Consider the following 26,771-nt stretch of genomic DNA (forward strand, 5'->3'; position numbering starts at 1 on the left):
CCGTGTATATGTACAAGGAATATACAAGGGATATCAAACGATATACAAATACTATTCAATATATATCAACAAATAAATATATATACTCGGTTTAATCTGATCCTTCGTAACACTATTAATTACTCAAATATAAACTTCTCCACCAAATTTGAGCATTTCTGCATTTGTTTGCATTTTTTTTACATATTGTATAGTGTTTGGCCTTTATTCTTTTAACTTTTTGTACTGTATGAAGCACATTCTCATGGGGGCTCATACAGAACCAAGCATGTCATGTACCTTATATGTGACAAATAAAACAAAACTTGAACTTGAACTTGATTGGGTATGGCTCGTCCAATAAAACGTCTCGTCCAAATGAGTGCAAGTCAATGTAATGTCCCTAATTTTGAGTAAACCTGTGTGTGTGTGTGTGTGTGTGTGTCAGTGTGAAGCGACAGTGTGAGGAGAAGGAGCATCGGCTGGCGGTGCTGGAGGACAGTCTGTCTTCCGCTCAGAAGGAGGTGACGGAGCTGCGCAGCTGCCTGCGGGAGGTGGAGCGGTCGCGCCTGGAGGCCAGGAGGGAACTGCAGGAGCTGCGCAGACAGGTTGGTCCTTTAACGCCTCTGGAGCGGGCAGGTCGTCCTTTAACGCCTCTGGAGCGGGCAGGTTTGTCCTTTAACGCCTCTGGAGCGGGCAGGTCGGTCCTTTAACGCCTCTGGAGCGGGCAGGTCGGTCCTTTAACGCCTCTGGAGTGGGCAGGTCGGTCCTTTAAAGCCTCTGGAGCGGGCAGGTCCGTCCTTTAAAGCCTCTGGAGCGGGCAGGTCAGTCCTTTAAAGCCTCTGGAGCGGGCAGGTCGTCCTTTAACGCCTCTGGAGCGGGCAGGTCAGTCCTTTAAAGCCTCTGGAGCGGGCAAGTCATCCTTTAAAGCCTCTGGAGCGGGCAGGTCAGTCCTTTAAAGCCTCTGGAGCGGGCAGGTCGTCCTTTAAAGCCTCTGGAGTGGGCAGGTCAGTCCTTTAACGCCTCTGGAGTGGGCAGGTCCGTCCTTTAACGCCTCTGGAGCGGGCAGGTCCATCCTTTAACGCCTCTGGAGCGGGCAGGTCGGTCCTTTAACGCCTCTGGAGCGGGCAGGTCAGTCCTTTAACGCCTCTGGACCGGGCAGGTCCGTCCTTTAACGCCTCTGGAGCGAGCAGGTCGGTCCTTTAACGCCTCTGGAGCGGGCAGGTCGGTCCTTTAACGCCTCTGGAGCAGGCAGGTCAGTCCTTTAACGCCTCTGGAGCGGGCAGGTTGGTCCTTTAACGCCTCTGGAGCGGGCAGGTCAGTCCTTTAACGCCTCTGGAGTGGGCGGTGGAGGGAGGACATGTATTCAGAACAAACACACAATCAACACATTATAAAGAAATTAAAGTAAAGGGGCAGTTCACCCAAATTAAAAAAGGGAATGTGTTTTTCCTCTTAAGACATCCAGATAGTTTCAGTGTGATTTGCTGACTTTTGAAGATGTCTGCCGTAGAGATGTCTGCCGTAGAGATGTGAGCTGAAAGGCATTGTGTTTGTGGCGCTCCAACGCCAAAAATTACATTTGAACTCTTTCCATGTCTTAAACATGTCTCTTTCATCCCACATGTGACAGATGCAGTCTTTCTTCTGCATCTCTGGCTCACTCATTCTGGCAGAGTCCTAACTTGTCCACTTACTGGAGTTCAATCTTTAAAACACTGTCAGAGGTCTTGGAAACAGGACTTCAGCCAGATCCTATGATAGCTATTTTTGGCATAAGAGGAGAAAACAATGAGAATATCTCTGGAACTAAACTCCAGATAACAAGAGACGTGATCCGTCTTCACTGGAAGTCTCCTTATCCACCGAGCTGGACTCATGGACTATGTAAAAAAACAACTAGAATCCCAATGATGAAACAGCTCATGTCTGCTTTTTTTTATTTAACTAAAAATAAATGGTGTTTCTTTTTTTCATGTTTCAGTTGTGTCTGTGTTATTGTTTATTGTTTTGTTTGACTTTTTCTTCTTTTTTAAGTCTCTTTCCAGGAATAAAGATACGGTTACTCAAGATAAGAACTATTATAGTGGGTAGAACATTTTTCTTAGTGGAACTGTTTGCAAAGAGATCTGTGTCATGATTTCTGGAAAGATACATTGCTGTCTTGTTTTTTAAATGTACCTTTGGTGCTTTGAGCGCCACAAGCCCAATACCATTCAACTCCATTGTATCGGAGTGACGGCAGACATCTCCACGGCAAATATCGCCAAATCTCGGCAAATCACTATCACTAACTATCTGGCTGAATAGATGGCACTCACAGGGTTAGAGTGAATCCCTACCCTCCTTCAAAACCACTCTCAAAGAGCACCTACGGGTGGCTGCAATTAGAAACTGGCCCCTGTCCAAATCCCCCCCCCTAGTATGTACAGTTTCTTCCCCTTCGGATGTATATATTTTTTATGATCTCTTTTTACTACACAGTTCTGTATAACTGTATGTCTTGTATGTCATAAATGTCCTGATGAATTGAAAATGGGGGACCCCCGTGTAAACAAGACGAAAGTCTTTTTCTGGTCTGCATCCTCTTAGCAGTTGTTTTGTATTGAGCCTCCATACTGTATTGTACCCATTCTGCAATCAAATCAAATCAAATCACATTTATTTATAAGGCCCGACAACACACGTTAATGTCCCCATGGGCCGTACAAGTCTTCTTTAAACAAGTCAAGAAGAAAACATAACAATAAGTCAAGAACAGAACAAGAACACCATAAGGTCCAACAAATTTAAAATAAATGCAAATAAATGAAAGAATGCAAGCACTACCATACCCCACGCGAAGGTAAGGAAAAACTCACTAAAACCTAACAATAGGGGAAAATGCTCCACAGGCAGTGTGGAGGAGAGAAACCTTAGAAGGGCCATTCAAGGGGGGATCTCCCTTCTTAGATGTCGGTGATAGTAGTGTTGCAGACTAACAGTTGGTAAGCATGCACTCAAGTGTGTAGTGAAACACAGATGAGTGCATGCAATAGCAACTGAACATTTTGAAAAATTAAAGATAGAGCTGATAGCGATAGCAACTGAACATTTTGAAAGATTGAAGATAGAGCTGATAGCGATCTATTTGAGGCACAGGGGCGGTGCAAAGAGGGTCGCGTCCTCCCCGTCTTAATTACGGGACATTCAACACTCCGGTCATTGCTCAGGGACAGCCGGAGACAGGGAGATAGGGGACGGCGCAGAGAGGGTCGCGAACTCCCCGACATCATCTGTTAATAAAGTTTTCAATCAATCAATCAGAGTCTGAGCAACGGTGAAACGTACAGTTGTGTTTTGTGTGTCTGAGTGTGACATCACCCCATGTCTCCTCCTGTCCTCCAGGTGAAGGTGCTGGACGGGGAGAGGGAGCATCGAGGGAGGGAGGTGGCCGAGCTGCAGACCCGCCTGTCCCTGGAGGAGCACAGGGAGGAGGAGAGGGGGAAGGAGATCCTCACTCTCAAACAGATGCTTTCTGAAGCTGAGACAGCCAAGAACTCCACCAGGAAGGAGGTGAGGGAGGAGGTCTGGACACTGACATGTACATGAGATCATCAGATTGAATAGGCTCAACCTTAACTCATTCAACGCCAGGGGTCGCTGTTTACCTTACCGTTGAAATGCCATCGCCTTTTAACATGAGGATACGTGGCTGTGTTTGCAGGCCTAAAGCTATATTATATATTATAGCTATGGATATAATAATATAGTCGATTGTCATTGAGTTTCTTCCGGTCAAGATGCAAAAAACAGATCCATCCATACATTTCCGTTTTATACCGTCGTGAATGTGAGTGTAGTTTCAGGGCGGTCTGGTGTAATTTCCAAAATGCTTCGTAATGGCCAGTTATCGTTTCTTCCCTGGACTAGCTACTGTTCTCAAATCAAATTTAGATTATCTGTATTATGTTTCATCATGGATGCATGAAAGGGGGGGCCTCCGTGCTTTGATCGCTACCAACGGAACACGCCACACACCACACACACACGCTCCCGATCGCATGAAGGCATTTTTGGATCAACACAATATTAAGAATATTCCAATGATCTGATCGCCATTCCAAGTACTGATCGCGATCGTGTTTCCAACGTAATCCAGCAATTAACATGAACCCGGGGGGCCAGACCCTCGTCGATGCATGCGTTATAAGCACTTGCCCTGCCCGAGTAGTTAGACCCCGCCCGCACGCCGCAGATCTGCCCAGACACCAAGCCACATAGTTTCAAATGGAGTGCGATAGCGGCGGCAGGCGGCGGTATTGGACTTTTGCGATCTCAGACCCATCCCCAGTGATAACACACAGCGCTGCCTGCATGTTTATGAATGAAAATAGCGAATAAAATAAATAACGATCATAATAACGAGTATACTCGTTGTTGGCGTCCAACGATTGGCGGGCTATAACGAGTATACTCGTCATTGCCAATTAACTCATTCAGCGCTAGGGGTCGTTGTTTACCTTCTGGGTAGAATGCCATCGCTTTGTTCAAATGGGAGAAAGCCAAACTTGCGAGTGCTTAAAATATATGAAATATTATAGCTATGGATCTAATAACACTGTCGATTGTGAGTGAGTTGCTTCTGGTCAACATGCGAAAAACACATCCGTACATTTCCGTATTATACCGTTTTGAATATGAGTATAGTTTGGGTGATTCTTAGTAATCCCAGGAAAATACGCGAAAATAGCCCTTTAGTGAAATCCAGTTATCACGTTGTAATTTTTCACCTGATTATCGAATCTTCCTGAAATCAACGCTAGATTATCGTTATTATCCTTCCTCATGCACGCATGAAATGGGGCTTGTAGTGGGGCGCTCGTCTCTCTGGAGAAGACGGTGAGCCAATCTCCCAAAATGTTGGCGTGTTCCTTTAAATCTTAACCTCATTGTGCATTCTGTACATACAGGGAGCAACTCCATCGATCAATCACTGTAAGACTTTCATGAATTTTTTTTTTATCTACTTTTTCTCCCCATTTTCTATTTTTCTCCCATCCCAATTTCGTATTATCCAATTCTACCCTCCCCTGTCTCGAACGTTGTTAGACCATGCCTCCCACTGGTCGGCTGCAATGTGGACGAAGCCTTGCATCACGTGTCCCCTCCGGTACACGAGGAGGCAGCCGTCGCATCTTTTCACCTGCACAGCGCGATCTCTCAGTGGCGAGGAGTAACGCGTGGGAGGCTCATGCTGCCCCCGATACTTCCTGATTCTGCTGTACAGGCACACCAACCGACCTGTAGGAGTCGCTGTCCACAACGTCCGATCCCCACCCACCGGCTTTCCCACCCCCTAATACTGCCAATTGTATTAGTATGAACGACCAGCCAAGCCGGAAGCAACGCAGAGAGCTGGGCTCGAACCCAGCATATCCTGCGTTAGTGGCGAGCGCCTTGCCCACTGCGCCACTTACTACGTTCATTCATTTTCAATACAGTAGAGTAGATCTTTATTGTCCTCAAAAGGGCAATTTGTTGTGCAGCCAGCAGTTAAAAACTAGAAAACTAAAGTCTCCTGGTGCTCTACAACTAGAAAACTAAAGTATCCTGGTTCTCTACAACTAGAAAACTAAAGTATCCTGTTTCTCTACAACTAGAAAACTAAAGTCTCCTGGTTCTCTACAACTAGAAAACTAAAGTCTCCTGGTTCTCTACAACTAGAAAACTAAAGTCTCCTGGTTCTCTACAACTAGAAAACTAAAGTATCCTGGTTCTCTACAACTAGAAAACTAAAGTATCCTGGTTCTCTACAACTAGAACCACTACAATGAAACAACCGCTCCGTCCGCTATCTATCAGGGTAGAAGGACCCATCAAAGTAGTAGCTCTCTGTGTGTTCACCCCATCACCCTCTCAGGTCACATTTCAGTTCTTTCACCCATATGTCTCCTCCCTCTCCATCTGCCCTCTCCCTTCCTCTCACCACCGTATAGCTCTCCGCAATCCAGAAGCGCCTGGCGGAGTCGGAGTCGGGCTGGCGGGGCTGCGAGCAGGAGCTGACCGTGCAGCTGCAGGAGGCGCGTGGCTGCGAGAAGAAGCTCCAGGACGAGGCCAGGAACCTGTCGCTGCGCGCCCAGACGTCCCAGGAGGCGGCCGCCCAGGCCGGCCTGCAGCTGAGCGAGGCCCAGGGCCGGTTGGCGGCCACCGAGGCGGAGCTGTCCCGGGCCGAGGCCGGGCGCAGGGAGCTGGAGTTCCGCCTGGGTAGCCTGCAGTCGGCGCTGACCCGCACACTGGGCATCGGCACGGGGGGGCGGGCGAGCGTCTCTGGGGGCAGGGGCAGGAGCCCCAGGGGGAGCTCCCCGGCTCCCAGCAACATCTCACGCCACCGCAGTCTGTCTCCTCTGCACTGCTCCCTGTCGCCTCCCAAAGGTAAAGTGTAGAGTGATTTACATTAGGATGCATGGGGCTAGATCCACAAAGAATGGATTGCACGGTGCTAATTGCACCCTTACTTACAATTCATTATGAATTGAAAATGGGGAACCCTGATGTAAACAAGACGAAAGTCTTACCTCCGGTCTGCATCCCCTTAACAATTGTATGTATTGAGCCGTACTGTATTGTACCCATTCTGCAATCTGTTAATACAATTTTCATTCAATCAATCACTGCGCAATTAGCACCGTGCAATCCATTCTTTGTGGATCTAGCCAATGGTCTTTTATATCAATGTATGTCTTTTACACCGATACGATTTAACGTTTTTTTCAATTTATATTGATATTGTACTTTCAGATCACAGGTAACCACATGCATTAGACATTAGATTAGACTAGATTCAAATGTATTGTCATTATACAGCACAAGTACAGTACAACGAAAATAAGTTTGGCATCCAACCAGAGTGCAAATGTAACAGTAAAGTGCAATAGTAATATACAATGTACAAGTGATTTAAACTGGGTATAACATATATAAATGATACTACAGTGATTTAGTACTACAATATTGAATGATATTTAAATCATTAAAGTGCTTACCGCAGAGGTGCTTATTTATTTTTCAGGATAGAACTCATGAAAAAGGATAAAGAAAATACATTAAATAATAACGTTTTTGTTCGACTAAGACCAAATCAACCCACTAAGAGGGGGCAGCCCTAAAAGATTGCATTTCCTCTGTGCAGATTTTGGGGGAAGTACTCCCGATAATACTCTAGGCTCCTGGGCCGTGTCTCCAGAGAGAGGGGACCTGCCCCTACCTGTCCCCCTGCCGGAGATGGACCCCGAGACGCTGCGGAGTGGCCTCCGAGACTTCCTCCAGGAGCTCCGCGACACGCAGAGAGACCGGGTATTGTTATATTGTTACGCACTAATACTGTAGTCCAGTCGAGACATTAGATAATGTGAAAATATTATCATGTCTATAGATCTGTGTTAAAATACATATTCTATGTCTTACAGCTTTGACTAGTTAATATGATCAACTAGTATAAAGCTCAGACACTAGGACGACAGTCTTAACAGTGTCTCTTAACAACAACCAAGGTTAGGAGATATGACATTTGGCCTATTCTCCAGTTTTTCCAGTTCTAGTGTGAAGACATAACAAAGCCCTAGAGGCAATCTTTGTTTTCATTCTCACTAGGGCATTTTTGTTTACCTTTCTTGTCATATCTGGTATCTTATGTACGTCATGTCAATTATGTATTTAATGTAAGTTCTGACCAGACCTCTTTCTCACTTTCTGGTCAGACGTTCGTGTGTCTGATTGTAAACTGAGCTCTGTGGCCACGGAAATAAAATGTTCTATATTTTTATATATACAAAACTCGTCTAAATTTCTACAGTTCAGTCATGGCTCATTTGAATATTCCACAACAATATTCTTCATGATGCAGATGTGTTTGTGTGTATATACAGTAAGAGTATATTATGGTTCTGTGTCTGGTTCTGAAGGATGACATTCGGTGCCAGCTCGGGGCTCTACAGAGTGAGCTACAGGACGCAAGCGGAGAGAGAGACTCTGCTCATAACCGGCTCACTCAGCTGCAGAACTCCCTGCAGGAATGCCAAGAAGGTAGACTCTCAGAAAATAACAAAACTCACATAAAGTCTTTATAATTAATATTATTCAATAACATTTTGTTTAGTTTTACCAGAAATTACCAAAAGTACCAAAGGTTTTGTTTTGGGTATATTTTTGCCAGTCTGACTCTCATTCTTGTTTTCTTTTTACTGCCCTCGTGTTTGTGGATTTCGTGGATTTTTATCACCGTTCTGGTTCAGGGTATCTGCAGGGTATTAAAAAGGTCTTAAAAAGTATTATAATTTTTAATTTGCACAGGTATTACATTTTGGGGGGCAGCCTGGCTGGCGGGGGATGAAATAATATTAAATATATTAAATGTGTTTGTATTCAAGTTGTTGTTTTTGGCGAGAGCTTGTATGGAATGTGCGAGAATTTTAATTGGCATGCAGCCATTTGTCGCTATTTGTTTTTTCTTTTTCTAGTATGGTTGTGAAATTGGTATTACATTTTGCTCTATGTGGTATTAAAAATGTCTTAAAAAGTGTAACCTGCAGATACCCTGTGGTTACTTCTATTCAGAATCTTCTTATGATGTTTGTAAAATGGTATTAATTCCACTGTAACTTTAAATAATGATTGAAAATCATCAAATCGAATAATATATCATTGATGCTGAGCAATGTGATCGGTCGTAGACAGATTTTCATGATCAATATAGGTTTAATAGTGTTGTACAATGTCAGAATGCAGGTAGGTGAATTCCAATGGTTGAAGGCAATCACAGAGACAGAGAGTGTTTACTCTTGAACAGGTTTGACTTTAATAGTAAGAACACAGAGTAAATTCTAAGAGAGAGCAAGTGCTAAAAGCACAAGTGTAAGATAAGGTAAATGGGAGCTTATTGGAGGTCCACAGTAGAACCGTCCGCGTTATCGCCGAACGCAATTAGTGAAGACCTGACAATGGACAAGCAGAAGAGAGGTATGTTAAATAGAGACCAAATACCAACATTCCACACACACCCCCGTGACAGCCAATCAGGAACCACCCCTAAGTGACAGCACTAATTGACAGGGAAATGACAGGTGACAAGCCCAGTGACATATGCCAGGAATGTGGGTGGTCACCGACCGAGGTCGGTGTCCAGAACGTAACAGTACCCTCCCCCGACGAACGGCACCAGACGTTCACCTAGGAGCCTCGGGATTCAGCCGCCGGAAATCAACGATCAGGTTGGGATCTAAAATATCCCTTTGAGGCACCCAAGAACGCTCTTCTATCCCGTACCCCTCCCAATCCACCAAGAACTGAAACCCCCTACCCCTCCGCCTACAACCCAGTATCCTCCGCACCGTGTAAATGGGTTGACCGCCAATAAACCGGGGCGGAGGAACCACAGGAAGTGGCGGGGCCAAGGGCGATGAGAGGAATGGCTTCAACAGGGACACATGAAACGTCGGATGAACCCTCATAGAGCTCGGAAGTCGTAGCTTGTAAGCCACTGGATTAACCCGATGAATCACTTTAAATGGTCCTATAAAGCGAGGAGCCAGCTTCTTGGATTCCACCCGGAGAGGGAGATCCCGGGTGGAAAGCCAAACCCGCTGCCCTGGACGGTAAACTGGAGCCGGACGACGCTTACGGTTAGCCTGCCGTTGGGTACTAACCGAAACCTTCTGTAGCGCCTTCCGAACCTGTTTCCACGTCCTGCGACAGCGAGCCACATGTGCCTGGGCCGAGGGCACCTCCGCCTCCTGCTCCTGCTCGGGAAACAGAGGGGGTTGAAAACCATACTGGCACTGAAAGGGAGACATACCGGTAGAAGAGGAGAGAAGGGTATTATGCGCGTACTCAGCCCAAGCCAACCTCCTACTCCACGTTGCCGGACTACCGGCAACGTAACACCTCAAGACCCCCCCCAAATCCTGGTTGACCCTCTCCGTCTGCCCGTTCGACTGTGGATGGAACCCAGACGACAGACTGACAGAGGCGCCGAGGCCGGCGGCAAACGCCTTCCAGAACCTGGAGGCGAACTGAGGACCCCGGTCCGACACGATATCTACTGGCAGCCCGTGGACCCGAAAGACATGCTGTATAATTAAATCAGCAGTCTCCCGGGCCGAAGGAAGCTTGGGGAGAGGGACAAAGTGAGCCGCCTTAGAGAACCGATCCACCACCACCAAAATGGTGGTGAACCCGTCCGAAAGGGGAAGACCAGAAATAAAGTCCAGAGATATGTGTGACCAGGGTCGTTTAGGAATAGGAAGTGGTCGGAGGAGACCCGCCGGTGCCCGTCGAGAGGTCTTACTACGTGCGCACACCGGACAGGCCGCCACAAAGGAACGCGTATCCCCCTCCGCTGTCGGCCACCAGAACCTCCTACGGATAAATTCCAGGGTCCTGGTTGCCCCTGGGTGGCTGGTGAGGGATGACGCATGTGCCCACTGTAGCAAGCGTGAGCGCGCCACCTTGGGAACATACGACCGTCCCGGAGGACCCCCACCAGGATCGGGCTCCCGCGTTAGCGCCGACCTTACCACCTTCTCTATGCCCCAAGACACGGGTGCCAAAATCAAGGCCGGTGGAATAATGGGATGGGGCTGCTCCTCCCGCCCAGGAAGATCAAACTGGCGCGACAACGCGTCAGGTTTGATATTCTTGGAGCCGGGTCTATAGGAGATGGTATATCGAAATCGTGTGAAGAACAACGTCCACCTGGCCTGGCGAGCGTTAAGGCGTTTAGCCCCTTGGATGTAAGCCAAGTTCTTATGGTCAGTCCAAATAATGAAAGGATGTGCCGCCCCCTCCAACCAATGTCTCCACTCCTCCAGTGCCAATTTGATCGCCAATAACTCCCGATTACCCACGTCGTAATTACGCTCGGCTGGTGACAGACGGCGAAAAAAAAAAGCACACGGGTGCACTTTCCCATCCTTTAAGCATCTCTGAGAGAGCACCCCCCCCCACCGCGACGTCAGAGGCATCCACCTCCACAATGAACGGAACCTCCGCGTCATGGCGGATCAATACAGGAGCGGATGTAAAACGACGTTTAAGATCGCAGAAGGCCGACTCAGCCCTAGGCGACCATTCAAAGCCAGGGAGAGAGGCCTTAGTGAGAGCTGTTAAGGGATTGGCTAAGGCGCAAAAATTGCGAATAAAGCGCCTGTAAAAATTTGCAAAGCCCAAAAAACGTTGTAACCCCTTGAGCGACGAAGGCCGTGGCCAGTCCAAAACTGCACTCACCTTGGCTGGATCCATGCGCAGATCGCCCTTCGTCAACACAAAGCCCAGGAAGGACACGGTGTCCGTGTGAAACACACACTTCTCAGCCTTAACGAATAGTTGATGCTTGAGGAGACGGTCTAGCACCTCCCGAACGTGCATTTGGTGTTGCACCATATCGCGAGAAAAAATCAGGATATCATCTAAGTAGACAAACACCGACACCCCAATCAAGTCTCGCAGCACGTTGTTAACCAGGGCTTGGAAGACTGCCGGAGCATTAGCCAAACCAAAGGGCATGACCAAATACTCATAGTGCCCATTGGGTGTGTTAAATGCAGTCTTCCACTCGTCTCCCTCTCTAATCCTGACCAGGTTGTATGCATTACGTAAGTCAAGTTTAGAAAAGACCTGTGCCCCCTGTAAGCACTCAAAGGCCGTGTCCATGAGGGGTAAAGGATATCGGTTCTTGATGGAAACGTCATTCAATCCCCTATAATCAATGCATGGGCGCTGATCCCCATCCTTTTTATCAACAAAAAAGAAGCCAGCGCCGGCAGGGGAAGTGGAAGGGCGTATGTGCCCCGCAAGCAATGCCTCCTCTATGTAGGTGTTCATGGCCAAGGTTTCGGGGCGTGAGAGAGAGAACATTCGCCCGCGAGGCGGGGAGGTACCGGGTAGAAGATTAATGGGACAGTCGTATGATCTATGAGGCGGAAGTGCTTTAGCACGCGTCTTGCTAAAAACGTCCGCCAGGTCCCAATAGATCTCAGGCACCCCTATTAAATCGGGATTAGAGGGTAGATCAGAATCTGCCACGCTCCCCACCATCCTGGAGAAAGAGGGAGGAGACAAAAGAGAAGAGGGGGGGGAGACAAGGGTTTGGGCAAACTCCCGCTGACGATCGACTTGACGTCGGCCGCCGTTGAGAGTTCGCCCGTGCTCCAATTAATGACACGAACACATGACGACAACCAGGGATGACCCAACACCATGACAGAATAGGGGGAAAAGATGACAAAAAAAGTAACCCATTCCCACTCCCCACCCTCCACCCGGATGTGTAAGGGAACTGTGCGCTGGGTGACGCTCCCACTGCCCAGGGGCCGACCGTCCAGGGCATAGACTGGTAAGGGAACCCCTAAGTCCTCCACCGGGGTTCCCCACTCCTTCACCAATCACCAACGTGAATAAAATTGCCCGCCGCCCCTGAGTCAATGAGAGCCTTAGTTCCCCTAATGTCACCCCCACAGTTGATCGCCACCTCAAAAAATGTGCGAGAATCCGTGGTTTTGGCAGGAATGAGTCCACCTGCTGGCGCCCTCTCGAGGCCCGACGGCGCACCTTCCATCCCCGATTGGCGCCGAGCCGATACAGCCTGGACCCGACAGCTGCCGAAGCGGTGACCGGTGCGGCCGCACCGGAAGCAGCGTTGCTCTTTGATGAAGCGCTGCCTCTCGTCGTCCGAGAGCGACAGCGCTCCAAGCTGCATGGATTCATCACCCAGTGGCCCACTCGTGTAATGCATGGAATTATCAACACCAGGAGAAGAAGGAAAACATACCTGGGGCTGGGTGTTGTTGACATGCTCCTTCTCCCTCTCCCGGTGCCGATTATCCATCTTGATGGTGGTGTTGATCAGCACTTCCAGCTGCTCGGGGATCTCACGCGCGGAGAGAGCATCTCGCATCCGCGCCGAGAGTCCCCTGACGAACAGAACCACGCAGACGTTCTCCGCCCAAGCTGTCTCCCGAGCCAAGATCCGAAAATTGATAGCATAAGCTGCGACTGTGCGGAGGACCTGCCGGCAGTCGAGAAGACGACCACCAGCCTCGAAGATCGAGAGTACCCGGGAAGTATCGAATACTCTTCTCAATTCCCGGGTAAAGGCGTCCAGACTGTCGCAGATTATCGCCCCTGCCTCTAATTCCGCCGTAGCCCAGGAGAGAGCTTCGCCGGTGAGCAGTGTGATAATATACGCTACCTGCGCTGTCTCCGATGGAAATGATCGTGGTTGCAGCCGGAAAACGAGTAGACACTGGGTGATGAATTCCCGACAACCATCCGGTGATCCGTCATAGCGAGCGGGCGCCTGCAGATGTGGTTCGCGGGACCGCTCCTGGACCCCGAACCCCCCCCCGACTTTCCTCTGCGTGGAGCGCTGCTTCCCCCGCCGCCGACTGCACACCAGCCACTCCTTCTTGGGCTTGTCGAGCTGTGGCCAACGCCGACTGCGCCACCGCTTGGGATGATCCGACGACCCCATTGAGTCGGATTAACTCGGCGCTGACCAGCTGCTGATGTTCCTCCATCCGTGTCTGGGCTGCTCCCTGCGTCCGGAGCATCTCCATGATGGCCTCCATGGAATTCTGATGGTCAGGTCTTCTGTCAGAATGCAGGTAGGTGAATTCCAATGGTTGAAGGCAATCACAGAGACAGAGAGTGTTTACTCTTGAACAGGTTCGACTTTAATAGTAAGAACACAGAGTAAATTCTAAGAGAGAGCAAGTGCTAAAAGCACAAGTGTAAGATAAGGTAAATGGGAGCTTATTGGAGGTCCACAGTAGAACCGTCCGCGTTATCCCCGAACGCAATTAGTGAAGACCTGACAATGGACAAGCAGAAGAGAGGTATGTTAAATAGAGACCAAATACCAACATTCCACACACACCCCCGTGACAGCCAATCAGGAACCACCCCTAAATGACAGCACTAATTGACAGGGAAATGACAGGTGACAAGCCCAGTGACATATGCCAGGAATGTGGGTGGTCACCGACCGAGGTCGGTGTCCAGAACGTAACAGTACAAAGCACATGTAGGTTACATGAGCTTGGCTAAGAGGAGAGCTTCCACTGCTGGCCAGCTATGAGAACACTGAGGGGGAGAAGGGGAACACTGAGGGGGAGAATGGAACACTGAGGGGAAAAGGGGAACACTGAGGGGAGAAGGGAACACTGAGGGGAGAAGGGAACACTGAGGGGGAGAAGTGAGAGGGGAGAAGGAAGGGAACACTGAGGGGGAGAAGTGAGAGGGGAGAAGGAAGGGAACACTGAGGGGGAGAAGTGAACACTGGGGGGAGAAAGGAACACTGAGGGGGAGAAGTGAGGGGGAGAAGGGAACACTGAGGGGGAGAAGGGAACACTGAGGGGGAGAAGGGAACACTGAAGGGGGGAGGGAACACTGAGGGGGAGAAGGGAACACTTCTCAGTGTGGGGGCTTGGCCAAGGTGTGGCATTTAAGATATTGTTTTGGGACAGACGAAAGGATTCCTCCACAGCAATAATTATAATTTATTATTACCATATTGTGGGGGATTATTTGATATTGTGAATAATCAACAATTTTGCTCAGATTTCTCACCCATTTTAGTCCGATTTCTCACATGAGAAATCATTGAATTCATGTTAATTTAAAATTATATTTAATTTAGATACTTTATTACATTCGCCTAGGAGGTGATATACTATGTATATAGTATGTCCTGAAAAGGTCCTGAAAATCATGATATTTATGAAAAGACCCCCCCCCCCCCCCCCCCATCTCCAAATTCACGTCCAGTGATCCAAGTGTCTTTGTGTGTCTCCAGGGAGGCGCGGGGTGGACGGGTATCTGAGCAGCACCCAGGCCCTCCTGCAGCAGCAGGACGAGGCAGTGCGGAGAGGAGAGAGGGAGAGGAGGGCTCTCACCGACAGAGTCAAGGATCTGGAGAGAGTCCTGCAGGCCTCAGAGACGGAGAAGAAACACACACAGGTAAACACACACACACGCACACGGACATGCATGCGCACACGGACATGCACGCGCACACACTGCAGTACACACTTGTGTTAGGTCAAGCCCAGCAGTGGCCAGTGATCTGCCAAGATGACCATATGCCTGCACCGAGGGGCTGGAGGGAATGTGAGACGTAGACGATGAAAAACGTGGTTATTTTAATAACAACAGATGTAACACGGTGTGATGTATCTTGTGTTCTAACATGTCAGGTCTCCATATGGCCGTGTGAAGGGCGCCAACATCTCATCTAAAAAAAATAAAAAATAAAAAACATTCCCCATTTTGGTCAACAGGGGGAGCCTGACCGTACATGTTTTTCCTTTATTTTTCCTTTTATTTTATTTTTATTTGAGATAATCTGGGTGAGAGAGGAGGGGGTCAGTGGGATGAGGGGCATGGAGGGGGGGGGGGCGGGCGAAGTAGAAAGTGTGTGTATTAAAAAAATAAAATCTGCTAAAAAAAATGGATTTGGTATAGTAGTGCCTCTCGGGACTGGCCCAGGGTTGAAACTCACCCAAACCTCCCCTTCTCTCTCTCTCTCTCTCTCTCTCTCTCTCTCTCTCTCTCTCTCTCTCTCTCTTCTCTCTCTCTCTCTCTCTCTCTCTCTCTCTCTCTCATCTCTCTCTCTCTCTCTCTCTCTCTCTCTCTCTCTCTCTCTCTCTCTCTCTCTCTTCTCTCTCTCTCTCTCTCTCTCTCTCTCTCTCTCTCTCTCTCTCTACCGCTTGCTTAAAAAGAAGAGTGGATTTTCTTTTTAAGAGCCTATTTCTGAGGAAGCCTATACCGGTTTTCTTGAGAGAAACCGCAAGCAAAACGGCGATCAGACCTGGAACTTTAAAGGAACACTCCACAAAAAAAATCTGATTTATTATGCCCATAATCACACACACACACACACACACACACACACACACACACACACAGCCCAAAACTATAAAATACTGCACAAATCCATTCGGTTTGAGAGTTATTGAGTTAAAGACTTGGAATGTGTGATGTCATTATGACATCATATATTCCAGGAAGTATAAAAGCTCAGTAAAATTATGAAAATAAAAGAAAAACATATATATCAAGACCATGATAGGTTTTGGGATATGTGTGAGAGTAGGGGCATAATAAACCAGCTCTATCTTTCGGTGGAGTGCTCCTTTAAAGAGTGGGAGGAAGTCGACCGTGTGTGTGTGTGTGTTAGGGGTGGGCGATATATCGAGTATGTTCTACCCGAGATGTAGTACTGTACTATATCGCGAACATCGAGTATTAGTTTATATGGCGCCGCCCGCGGCCGAGAGACACTCGCAGTGCTTTCCTCGAGAAGGGACGGCGGAGCTATAGGCTAACGTTAGTGTAGTGGTCCCGAGTGTAGCAGGCACGGCGGAGCTATAGGCTAACGTTAGTGTAGTGGTCCCGAGTGTAGCAGGGACGGCGGAGCTATAGGCTAACGTTAGTGTACTGGTCCCGAGTGTAGCAGGGACGGCGGAGCTATAGGCTAACGTTAGTGTAGTGGTCCCGAGTGTAGCAGGCACGGCGGAGCTATAGGCTAACGTTAGTGTACTGGTCCCGAGTGTAGCAGGGACGGCGGAGGTATAGGCTAACGTTAGTGTACTGGTCCTGAGTGTAGCAGGCACGGCGGAGCTATAGGCTAACGTTAGTGTAGTGGTCCCGAGTGTAGCAGGCACGGCGGAGCTATAGGCTAACGTTAGTGTACTGGTCCCGAGTGTAGCAGGGACGGTGGAGCTATAGGCTAACGTTAGTGTACTGGTCCCGAGTGTAGCAGGGACGGTGGAGCTATAGGCTAACGTTAGTGTACTGGTCCCGAGTGTAGCAGGGACGGTGGAGCTATAGGCTAACGTTAGTGTAGTGGTCCCGAGTGTAGCAGGCACGGCGGAGCTATAGGTTAACGTTAGTGTACTGGTCCCGAGTGTAGCAGGGACGGCGGAGCTATAGGCTAACGTTAGTGTACTGGTCCTGAGTGTAGCAGGCACGGCGGAGCTATAGGCTAACGTTAGTGTAGTGGTCCCGAGTGTAGCAGGCACAGCGGAGCTATAGGCTAACGTTAGTGTACTGGTCCCGAGTGTAGCAGGGACGGCGGAGCTATAGGCTAACGTTAGTGTACTGGTCCTGAGTGTAGCAGGCACGGCGGAGCTATAGGCTAACGTTAGTGTAGTGGTCCCGAGTGTAGCAGGCACGGCGGAGCTATAGGCTAACGTTAGTGTACTGGTCCCGAGTGTAGCAGGGACGGCGGAGGTATAGGCTAACGTTAGTGTACTGGTCCCGAGTGTAGCAGGGACGGTGGAGCTATAGGCTAACGTTAGTGTACTGGTCCCGAGTGTAGCAGGCACGGTGGAGCTATAGGCTAACGTTAGTGTAGTGGTCCCAAGTGTAGCAGGCACGGCGGAGCTATAGGCTAACGTTAGTGTACTGGTCCCGAGTGTAGCAGGCACGGCGGAGCTATAGGCTAACGTTAGTGTACTGGTCCTGAGTGTAGCAGGCACGGCGGAGCTATAGGCTAACGTTAGTGTAGTGGTCCCGAGTGTAGCAGGCACGGCGGAGCTATAGGCTAACGTTAGTGTACTGGTCCCAAGTGTAGTAGGGACGGTGGAGCTATAGGCTAACGTTAGTGTACTGGTCCCGAGTGTAGCAGGCACGGCGGAGCTATAGGCTAACGTTAGTGTAGTGGTCCCGAGTGTAGCAGGCACGGCGGAGCTATAGGCTAACGTTAGTGTAGTGGTCCCGAGTGTAGCAGGGACGGCGGAAAAGCGGTCAAAGCGGACTCCACAACACTAGTTCCATTCTTGAGGAAAGGGGGTGGGTTATATTGACGCTTGACAACAGAAGTTTAAACATAACTTCATATTTATTGGTTATTCGTTTCTGTATATCATCCACTTTCCATCTCCGTGTGTTAGACTCTTCCTGTTTACATTTGAGTGTGACGTCATCACCTACGGCAGCTTAGACGATCAAAATGCGAACCTAGAACAAAACCGGGGGGGGGGGGGGGGGGGGGGGCTGGCTCTCTCGTTCGTTCTCGCCCCCTCTCTCTCTCTCGCTCTCTCTCTACATTCAATGATTTAAAGTAGCTGTAAACTGCGTTAATATGTACCTCAGTTGCGTGTGAGTCAATGAACACACTTGGGTATAACAAACCGTAGGTTTATTTAACATCTAGTTCTGACGTGACGGTGAGAACAGGTTCATAGTAGCGAGGCAGTTTGTACGCAGTCGCCCTAGCGGTACGGTGGCTCGTATAGACAATAGTCAAACTGGATAATCATTTAGCCAATGATCTACATCCTTTCCCTTTAGCTCAAATCTCGTATAACAAAATACTGTATCACTAGGTGAATGTTAACATCACAGAACATTTCTCTTACTTTGAATTCTACAATTTCCAGTAAACAATTAAATGAAGATACTCTTAGACAAACTTAAAACTATCCATCTGTAGACAAAGGTGGACGAGTATATATCACTTTGAGAAGTAGTGCATTCATAAAACTTGGAATCACCATAAGTGCATAAGTGGAACAACTTAGTGCAAATAATATTGACACATTGGCATAGCATTCTACATTAACCATGCTATACACATCAGTTTTCTTTACTCTTTTTCTTTTTTTCAATACAATCTCTACTGCATATACTTGGGGTTTGGCTTGCAGATGCGGCCTGCACGCGTTGTATATTGTGCGTTACTGTTCTCAGCTGGGAAGCGTGCTGGGTGTGTCGGCCGGGGAGAGTGTGTGTATTGCATGTTGTTTGGCCCTGGTGATAGTGGCGTGTAGGGTGCATTGTTCACTGTAGAGGAGCCGGTGTTCTGAGAGTCTGGGTCCTCTGCGTGGAACCGTGGTGGTGGTGGTTCTGTGACAGGAAGGATGTGACGGCGATTCCTCCTGTATGTCTTCCCGTTGGACTGGATGACGTAGGAGCGCGGCTCTTGGCTCTTCTCCTTCACAGTCCCAAGTCGGTCGTATCCTTTCGGGGTCTGCATACGGACCACCTGTCCCTCCGTTAAAGGCGGTAGTGGGCGACTTGACTTGTCGAAGTGGTGCTTCAGAGTGAGCCTCCTGTTGAGGAGCTGGGCGCTGACTAGCCGGGCGTCCTTGGGGGTTGGTTCCAGTAGTTTGCTACACACTGGAATGGCTGCGCGTGTCTGCCGTGACATCAGACGTTCAGCAGGGGAGCCTAGTGTTGAGTCACGGGGGACATTCCTGAGGTTTAGGAGATTGAAAAAAACATCGGTTCCATCTCTATGAGATTTCTCCATCAGTTGCTTGGCACTTCTGACCGCCCTCTCTGCGAGCCCATTAGACTGTGGGAACTCTGGGCTGCTGGTGGTATGTACAAAATCCCATTGTTTGGCAAAGTCCTTGAAACTCTGACTGGTGTATTGTCTAGCATTGTCAGAGAAGAGGGTGTGCGGTGAGCCGTGGACTGAAAAATGTCTTTTCAACTTAGATATCACAGCCGATGATGTCAGGCTGTGGAGAAGGTCGATTTCGTACCAGCCAGAATACGAATCTACTAGCACTTGGTAGTGTTTACCATGCCATTCAAACATGTCCGTGGCAACTGTAGACCATGGGAGGTCTGGAACTGATTGAAGTTTCAGAGGTTCCTTTTGCTGGTGGGACCTGGTGCTGTTGCACGTTGCACATGAGAGCAGCTCTTCAGCGATGTCAGTTGACATTGCCGGCCAGAATATGATGCCTCTGGCTCTGCGCTTTGTGGCTTCAACACCTGGGTGTCCTTTGTGCACGATGTTGATGTACTCTCTGTGCAGAGACTGGGGGATGACTGTCTTGTGGCCTTTCATGATGATTCCATCCTCCACTGCGAGTTCGTCTCTGTAGGGGAAGAAGGGAACGACAGCAGGCTGGAGCTGGCTTTCTCTGTTGGGCCATCCTCTCTGAATGACCGCGCTGAGGGTCTGTAACATCTCATCCTCCGCTGTGTGCTTTCTGAGTTCTTCTAGGCGAGCGGTGGAGATGCAACTCACCGACATGACCTCATAAGCACCGGTTTCAGCAGGGCTCTGTGTGACATGTTTGTTTGGAGCTCTGGAGAGGGTGTCAGCCAGGTACATGTACTTGCCCTTTTTGTACACTAGGCTGATGTCGTAGCTCTGTAGACGGAGTAGCATTCTCTGAAGACGGGCTGGGGCTGTGTGTATGGGCTTTTTTATGATCGTCACCAGAGGTTGGTGGTCTGTTTCCACGATTGTGGGCTTTCCATATACGTAGTCCTTGAATTTTGTGCAGGCAAACACGACAGCTAGAAGCTCTCTTTCTATTTGGGCGTACCTTGTCTCAGTATCTGTGAGGGTACGCGACGCAAATGCTACTGGCCTGCCACTTTGCATGCATGCTGCTCCGAGTCCATAGCATGACGCGTCACATGTGAGTGTGACTGGCTCCTTGACGTTGTAGTATATCAACACTGGTGGGCTGGATAGGCACGACTTGAGGCGCTCAAATGCCTCCTGGTGCTGCTGGTACCAGCACCATGCCGTGTCCTTGTGGGTCAGCTTCCTCAGTGGCACTGCTATGTCACTGAAACTGGGGATGTACTTTGCCAGGTAGTTTACCATCCCTAGGAAACGCTGTAGTGAAGTGACTGTGGGGACTGGCATCTCAGTTATAGCTGCTGTTTTAGAGGGGTCTGCTTTCAGGCCTTCGCTCGTGAAGATGTGGCCTACATAACCTACTTGGTCTAGGCGAAACTTGCACTTTGTTGAGTTTAGCCTGAGGTTGACCTCTCTCACCCGATCAAGCACTTTTCTCAGGTTGGCATCGTGTTCAGCCACTCCGCGGCCTCCGATGATGATGTCATCTACTATCACGGAGCATGGTAAGCCTGTGAACAGCTGTTCCATGGAGCGCTGAAACACCTTGCTTGCGGAGTTGATGCCGAAAGGCATTCTTTGAAATTTGTAGCGCCCGAACGGCGTGCTGAATGTGGTCAGCAGTGAGGATTTCTCGTCCAGACGTATCTGCCAGAATGAGTTCTTGGCGTCCAGGACGGAAAACACTGTTGCTCCCGACATCTGTGCTGCTACCTCTTCAACACTACGCATGGGGTGATGGGGCCTCTTCAACGCTGTGTTGAGGTCCTTTGGATTGATGCACAGTCTGATTTCTTGTTTGTCTTTCTTGTGTGCTGCCACCATAGATGAAACCCAGTCTGTGGGCTCAGAGACAGGTGTTATGACACCTATGCTTTGCATGTGGTCCAATTCCGCTTTAACCCTCTCTTGCATCGCTGCGGGGATGCGGTGGGCTGGTCGGACCACAGGCTGTATGCTGCGATCCAGCGTCATGGAATTTATGACTGGAAGTTCTCCAAGCTCATCACTGAACACATCTTCATAATGTGTTAGAATCTGTGTTTTGAAATCTGTGTTATTCTCCATGGTGACCTGGTGGACGTCTAGGCTCATTTGAACAATCCCCATGACCATACATGCACGAAAACCTAGTAGTGGTTGCACATCTCTGTCCACTATGAAGAAAGGCAGTGTGTGTTGCTGCTCCTTTAAACAGCACGACAGTGTGACCAGACCTTTGGTCTCAATTTTAGTGCCTCCGTAAGCAACAAGGTTTGCAGTTTTATTTTGCTGCACAAATTGCTCTCCATTAGTCACTCTTTTGAAAGTCTCTATTGACATAACATTACATTTAGCTCCTGTGTCAACTTTAAACTCTGTAGATTTGTCGTTTATGTGCATTGTGACAAATCCTTCATCTTTCTCATTTACTTGAGAATTGACACTGTCAATATTGACACCATCCACATAGAACGTGTCGTCTTCATGTGTAGACTGGTCCACTGACATTTCATGCACAGATGGTCTGTAAGATTTCTTCTGTGGATATCTTTGACTCTGTGGCTTAGACTTGCAACAACTTTTGTAGTGGTTTTCTTTCTTGCAGTTATGGCACTGCTGTCCGAAGGCTGGGCATTTTTCTCTTTTAGCCTCATGACTACCACCACAATTGTTGCACTTTGTTATGGCATTGTTTGAAAATACCTGGGGTTTAGACTGGTACTTTCTGTTGTAAACAGGCCTCACTGCATCAACACTGGTAGCCTGTGTGGCTAGTGTTTTGCTGTTTTCCTCTGTCATCTCGTGAATACGACAGATTGTGATAGCTTTGGCAAGTGTTAACTCACTATCCCTCAACAGAGATTTTCTCAAAGCGTCCCGTGTGATGCCACACACGATTCGATCACAGATAAGCTCTTCAGTTAGAGTTCCAAACTGGCAAGTTTTAGCTTTGATCTTCAAGTCACTGATGAAGGATTCAATATTCTCACCTTGCTTCTGGTTTCTCGAATGAAATTTGTGTCTTTCCATCGTCCTGTTGCTTTGGGGATTGCATATTTCTCTGAATTTTCTTTTCAGGCAGTTCGGGTCCTCTCTGGACTCCGCCGGTGTAATTACTGCTCCGTTGTCACCGGGCGCGCGCACCTCAGCTGCATACACAAACGAACGCTCCCGTTCTATGGCTTCAGGTCCAGCAATGTTGAGGAGAATGTAAGCCTTTGTCCTTGCAGGTTTCTCTGGCTGCGGCAATAAAAATGTCATATTCCCCTTCAAAAATGCGCCAATTCTCGGCAACATGTTCATCAAATACAACAGGGTCGGGTCTGCGAAATCCATCCGCCATAGTGTCTCTCTACTAGCGCGGCCGCGGCTAGGTTAGCTAGACTATCAAAAGGCTAGTAAAAAAAACACGACGAAAAACACGTTACTCACGGGCGAAAAGTCCGTACTGTCTTCTGACACCATGTAAACTGTGTTAATATGTACCTCAGTTGCGTGTGAGTCAATGAACACACTTGGGTATAACAAACCGTAGGTTTATTTAACATCTAGTTCTGACGTGACGGTGAGAACAGGTTCATAGTAGCGAGGCAGTTTGTACGCAGTCGCCCTAGCGGTACGGTGGCTCGTATAGACAATAGTCAAACTGGATAATCATTTAGCCAATGATCTACAGTAGCCAATCGTTACAGACAGTATAAATACTAACTGGATAGTTGATGATATAAACATTTAATTTCATTATCTGAAATATTCTAAAATGGTCTTAGATGTAAATAATTTTTTTTATTAGTGTGTCAGTAGACTACTCTTAGTACATTTTCATAAAATTATTTTTTAAAGCATCTTCATGGTTTAATAATGCAAACATATGTTGCAGGGACTTATTATAATCATCATATTGGCGTGACTGTATGCATCAAAGGGTTAAATCAAGCATTTCTAAGTGCTTTAGAGGAAATGTCAAAATATCGCGATATATATCGCGATATGGCCAAAAAATATCATTTAGAGGCCGTATCGCCCAGCCTGTGTGTGTGTGTGTGTGTTTGATCTCTTGGCGACAGTGTTTATGGAGGGTCTGTGTTTATTCCTGGTGTTTGGTTCTTAGGTCGCTTTCACATATAGTTTTGGTGGACTCGGTGCGGTTCTGGGGGTGAAGTTGCAACATTGTTGCATTCTTCATTTGGTTCGCCTGCATTCACACAGAAATCTGTCAGGCGGACCGAGACCTTCTGAACAATGTCACGCGGTCGAAAAGGGCGCTTGTCTATTGGACAGTGGAAATGTGTGTGTGGCTGCGATCCCGTGTGTGCGCGCGTGTGTGTCTGTGTGTAGACTGCGGAGCCCTCCAGATCAGCGGAGCCGAGTTTTGACATGGCATTGATCCATTGTTCTATTGAAGCACATTACCACCATCCTCTCGCTAAACAACTTGTAGACCACGGTGTTTTTATGAGTGCCCACAAGTAGCTGTTTTATTAATAATATAATAAGCCGCGCTCGGTAATAATAATAAGCCGCGTTTTTTCTTCCTTCTTCCCAAGATGCACAGATATATAGATAGATAGATAGAGAGATTAGATGCAGTGTGCTTGTTTTGCAGTGAGTGCTGCGAGCAGTGGTAATAATAATCACTTCCTATATTTGGTTCGCGTTTGGTTCGATGAAGCCGAACCGAGACCGACGTTTTCAGGCGGACCAGAGTTCGACTGTTTGGTCCGCGAACCGAGTTCGACGCGCATTCACACAGACCCGAAAAACCGGACTATCGAATTCTGGTCCGAAAGTCCGGACCAAACAGCCCCTGTGTGAAAGCGACCTAAGATCCTCTGGGAAGTAATTAGACACTCTTTCTGTCGCTACACCACTGTGCCCTACCCCGGCTTCAGCAGTGACAATGACCAAGTACAGCTGGGCGATATGGGAAGAATATACATTACCTTGTTCTTTTTCTCTCTCGATAATAATATACACATCACAATATTTGTTTGGATATGGAAAATCACATGTTAAATTATCCAATCTACGAATGTGTATCCAATCTATGTATGTGTATCCAATCTACATATGTTTATCCAATCTATGTATGTTTATCCAATCGATGTATGTTTATCCAATCGATGTATGTTTATTCAATCTATGTATGTTTATCCTATCTACATATGTTTATCCAATCTACGTATGTTTATCCAATCTATGTATGTGTATCCAATCTACGTATGTTTATCCAATCCACGCAATCTTTATCCAATCTATGTATGTTTATTCAATCTATGTATATAGTATGTTCATCATATTGGACTGCAGGATAACAGGAAGAGTGATACTATTACAGTATAAAATAAAGTACAATCTTCAGTTAGAATTCTAGAACAAATTTTGAGAAAACGTCTCCATCTTGTCTCCTTCCCTTCCCCGTCCCGTCTCCATCCCGTCTCCATCCTGTCTCCATCCCGTCCCATCTCCATCCTGTCTCCATCCCGTCCCCGCCGCAGGACCAGTTGAGTAAGCAGCGGGCTGCTGAGCTGCGTCTGGAGGCTGAGAGGAGGCGTCTGCGGGAGGCCCTGGAGGCTGCTGAGGCGCGCTCCACCAGGGTCGAGTTGGGGAGGCGCAGCCTGGAGGGGGATCTGCAGAGACTGAAGCTGAGCCTGGGGGACAAGGAGGCTGAGGGCCAGGCCTCCCAGGAGCGGCTCTGCTCCCAGCTCAAACAGGTACAGCAGGCAGGCGCTTTAACTCATTCAGTGTCAAACCGAGATTTCGCGTGTTTCAAATCCAAGCGTTGAGCGCCAAACCTGAGATATCGCTGGTTTAGTTTCCTTTTCTTAGATTTTATCATACTAGGCACTCGCGCGGGCCTTGTGAGTGTGGATTGGACAACTGCAATGATGATTGAGTCCCGCCAGGTGGCAGTATCACCTACCTTATGAGCATGGGCCCCACAGCCCCCAAACAACCACAGCCCCCCAAACAACTAGTAGGTTGCGAGCAGCTGTGAGCAGGACGCGATCGCCTAGAGCGAACTATTGGATATTATGAAAATTACTAAATGGATTATATGGATGATGATTATGGACGATAAGGTGTGTTTCCACCAGACTATGTTGGACTATGTTGGACTCAGCACTACTGGTAAAACGTAAAAAACTATAATCAAGCCGACTGATGAGGAAACCTATTCGGCTCCGTCTATAGTCTGGCCCGAGCAGACTTTAGTAGATGAAGAAGACAACTAACGTTATATGTATTGATCCTGTTCTGATTCAAGACACCTGGACTCGAAGTGAGAAATGGACAGGGGTGTAAAAAGTTCCAAGAAATTATACTTAAGTGAAAGTATGGGTACTATCTCAAAATCATACTCAAGTAAAAGTCACAGTATCTGGCTAAAAACACACTTGAGTATGCCTTTGTGAAGAAACATATGGTAGTGTACCTTTTGACAAAGGTAACGTCTATTTTACCGAACCCCCATCCTAAAACATGCGTTTGTATGATCACAGCGTCGGAAAACGACCCGCCCCCCCCCCCCCCCCCCCCCCCCCCGCTTTTCTGGCTTCTTTTCACCTGACAGAGAGGAGTTTCACTGGGGGAACGTAACGCGTGCAGAGGTTCACGCTATTAACCCCAGATCCCCTCCCCACTAAACAGGCGCCCCGACCAACCAGTAGGAGTCGCAGTTTACAACGACCAGGACACATACCCCACCGGCTTCCCACCCGCTAACACTGCCAATTGTGTTAGTAGGGACAACTGACCAAGCCGGAGGTACCGCTGACAGCTGGATTAGATCCCAGAGTCTCTGCAGTGGTAGGCGAGTGCTTAGTCCACTGCGCTACCCAGCCGCTCTCTGGCAGGCTCTTTTAAAGCTCCATAAGTGGTTGTGGTAGGGATGGGCGCGGTTATTACAATATTCAACTAATATTAGAATATTCTCTATTAATTTGAGTCAGCTGCTCTGATTCAGCGTACCGTAAGCCGGATCCAGAGGGTTGGCCTACATTAATGGATGTCCCTAACTGACTGACTGACTGACTACCTATTGTTGAAACAAGCAGACATCTATCTATCTAGGTCGTCCTCTATTATCTATCTAGACATGATTATATTTACCTCTTGTCTAGTGTTAGTCCTTGTATCAAGAGCTCAGTCAATAAATTAGGAAATAAAATATGTCTCCATTGCTTTTTGTTTTTTTGTGGTGGGACTACCCATTTGGGTTCATGTTTGGATCACTGATTGGGCCTTTAACACATTGTGTGCCGGCCGGATATGACGAATTATCGCTTGTATGCCAGCACTTTAATCAATGGGAGGACGAGCACATTTGCGAGCGATTAAACTACCGTACTTTTCGCACTATAAGCCGCACCTGACTATAAGCCGCAGCAGCTAAATTGAATGATGTGTACATATATAAGCCGCACTGGACTATAAGCCG

General features: G+C 48.1%; 1 protein-coding gene across 1 annotated transcript in view; it reads left to right on the plus strand.

Annotated features, from left to right (window-relative positions):
- crocc (ciliary rootlet coiled-coil, rootletin) overlaps window positions 1-26,771 on the plus strand; it is a 172,407-nt gene that overhangs the window by 122,828 nt on the left and 22,808 nt on the right. Inside the window, exons 25-31 of the mRNA XM_084316245.1 lie at window positions 428-587; window positions 3,367-3,534; window positions 5,958-6,393; window positions 7,151-7,314; window positions 7,923-8,043; window positions 14,810-14,973; window positions 24,829-25,044. Coding sequence (XP_084172371.1) covers window positions 428-587; window positions 3,367-3,534; window positions 5,958-6,393; window positions 7,151-7,314; window positions 7,923-8,043; window positions 14,810-14,973; window positions 24,829-25,044 — 1,429 coding nt within the window. The remainder of the gene's footprint in view (window positions 1-427; window positions 588-3,366; window positions 3,535-5,957; window positions 6,394-7,150; window positions 7,315-7,922; window positions 8,044-14,809; window positions 14,974-24,828; window positions 25,045-26,771) is intronic.

Source organism: Notolepis coatsorum (genome assembly GCF_963971535.1).
Source record: "Notolepis coatsorum genome assembly, chromosome: 6".
In the NCBI taxonomy this organism is placed as follows: domain Eukaryota; kingdom Metazoa; phylum Chordata; class Actinopteri; order Aulopiformes; family Paralepididae; genus Notolepis; species Notolepis coatsorum.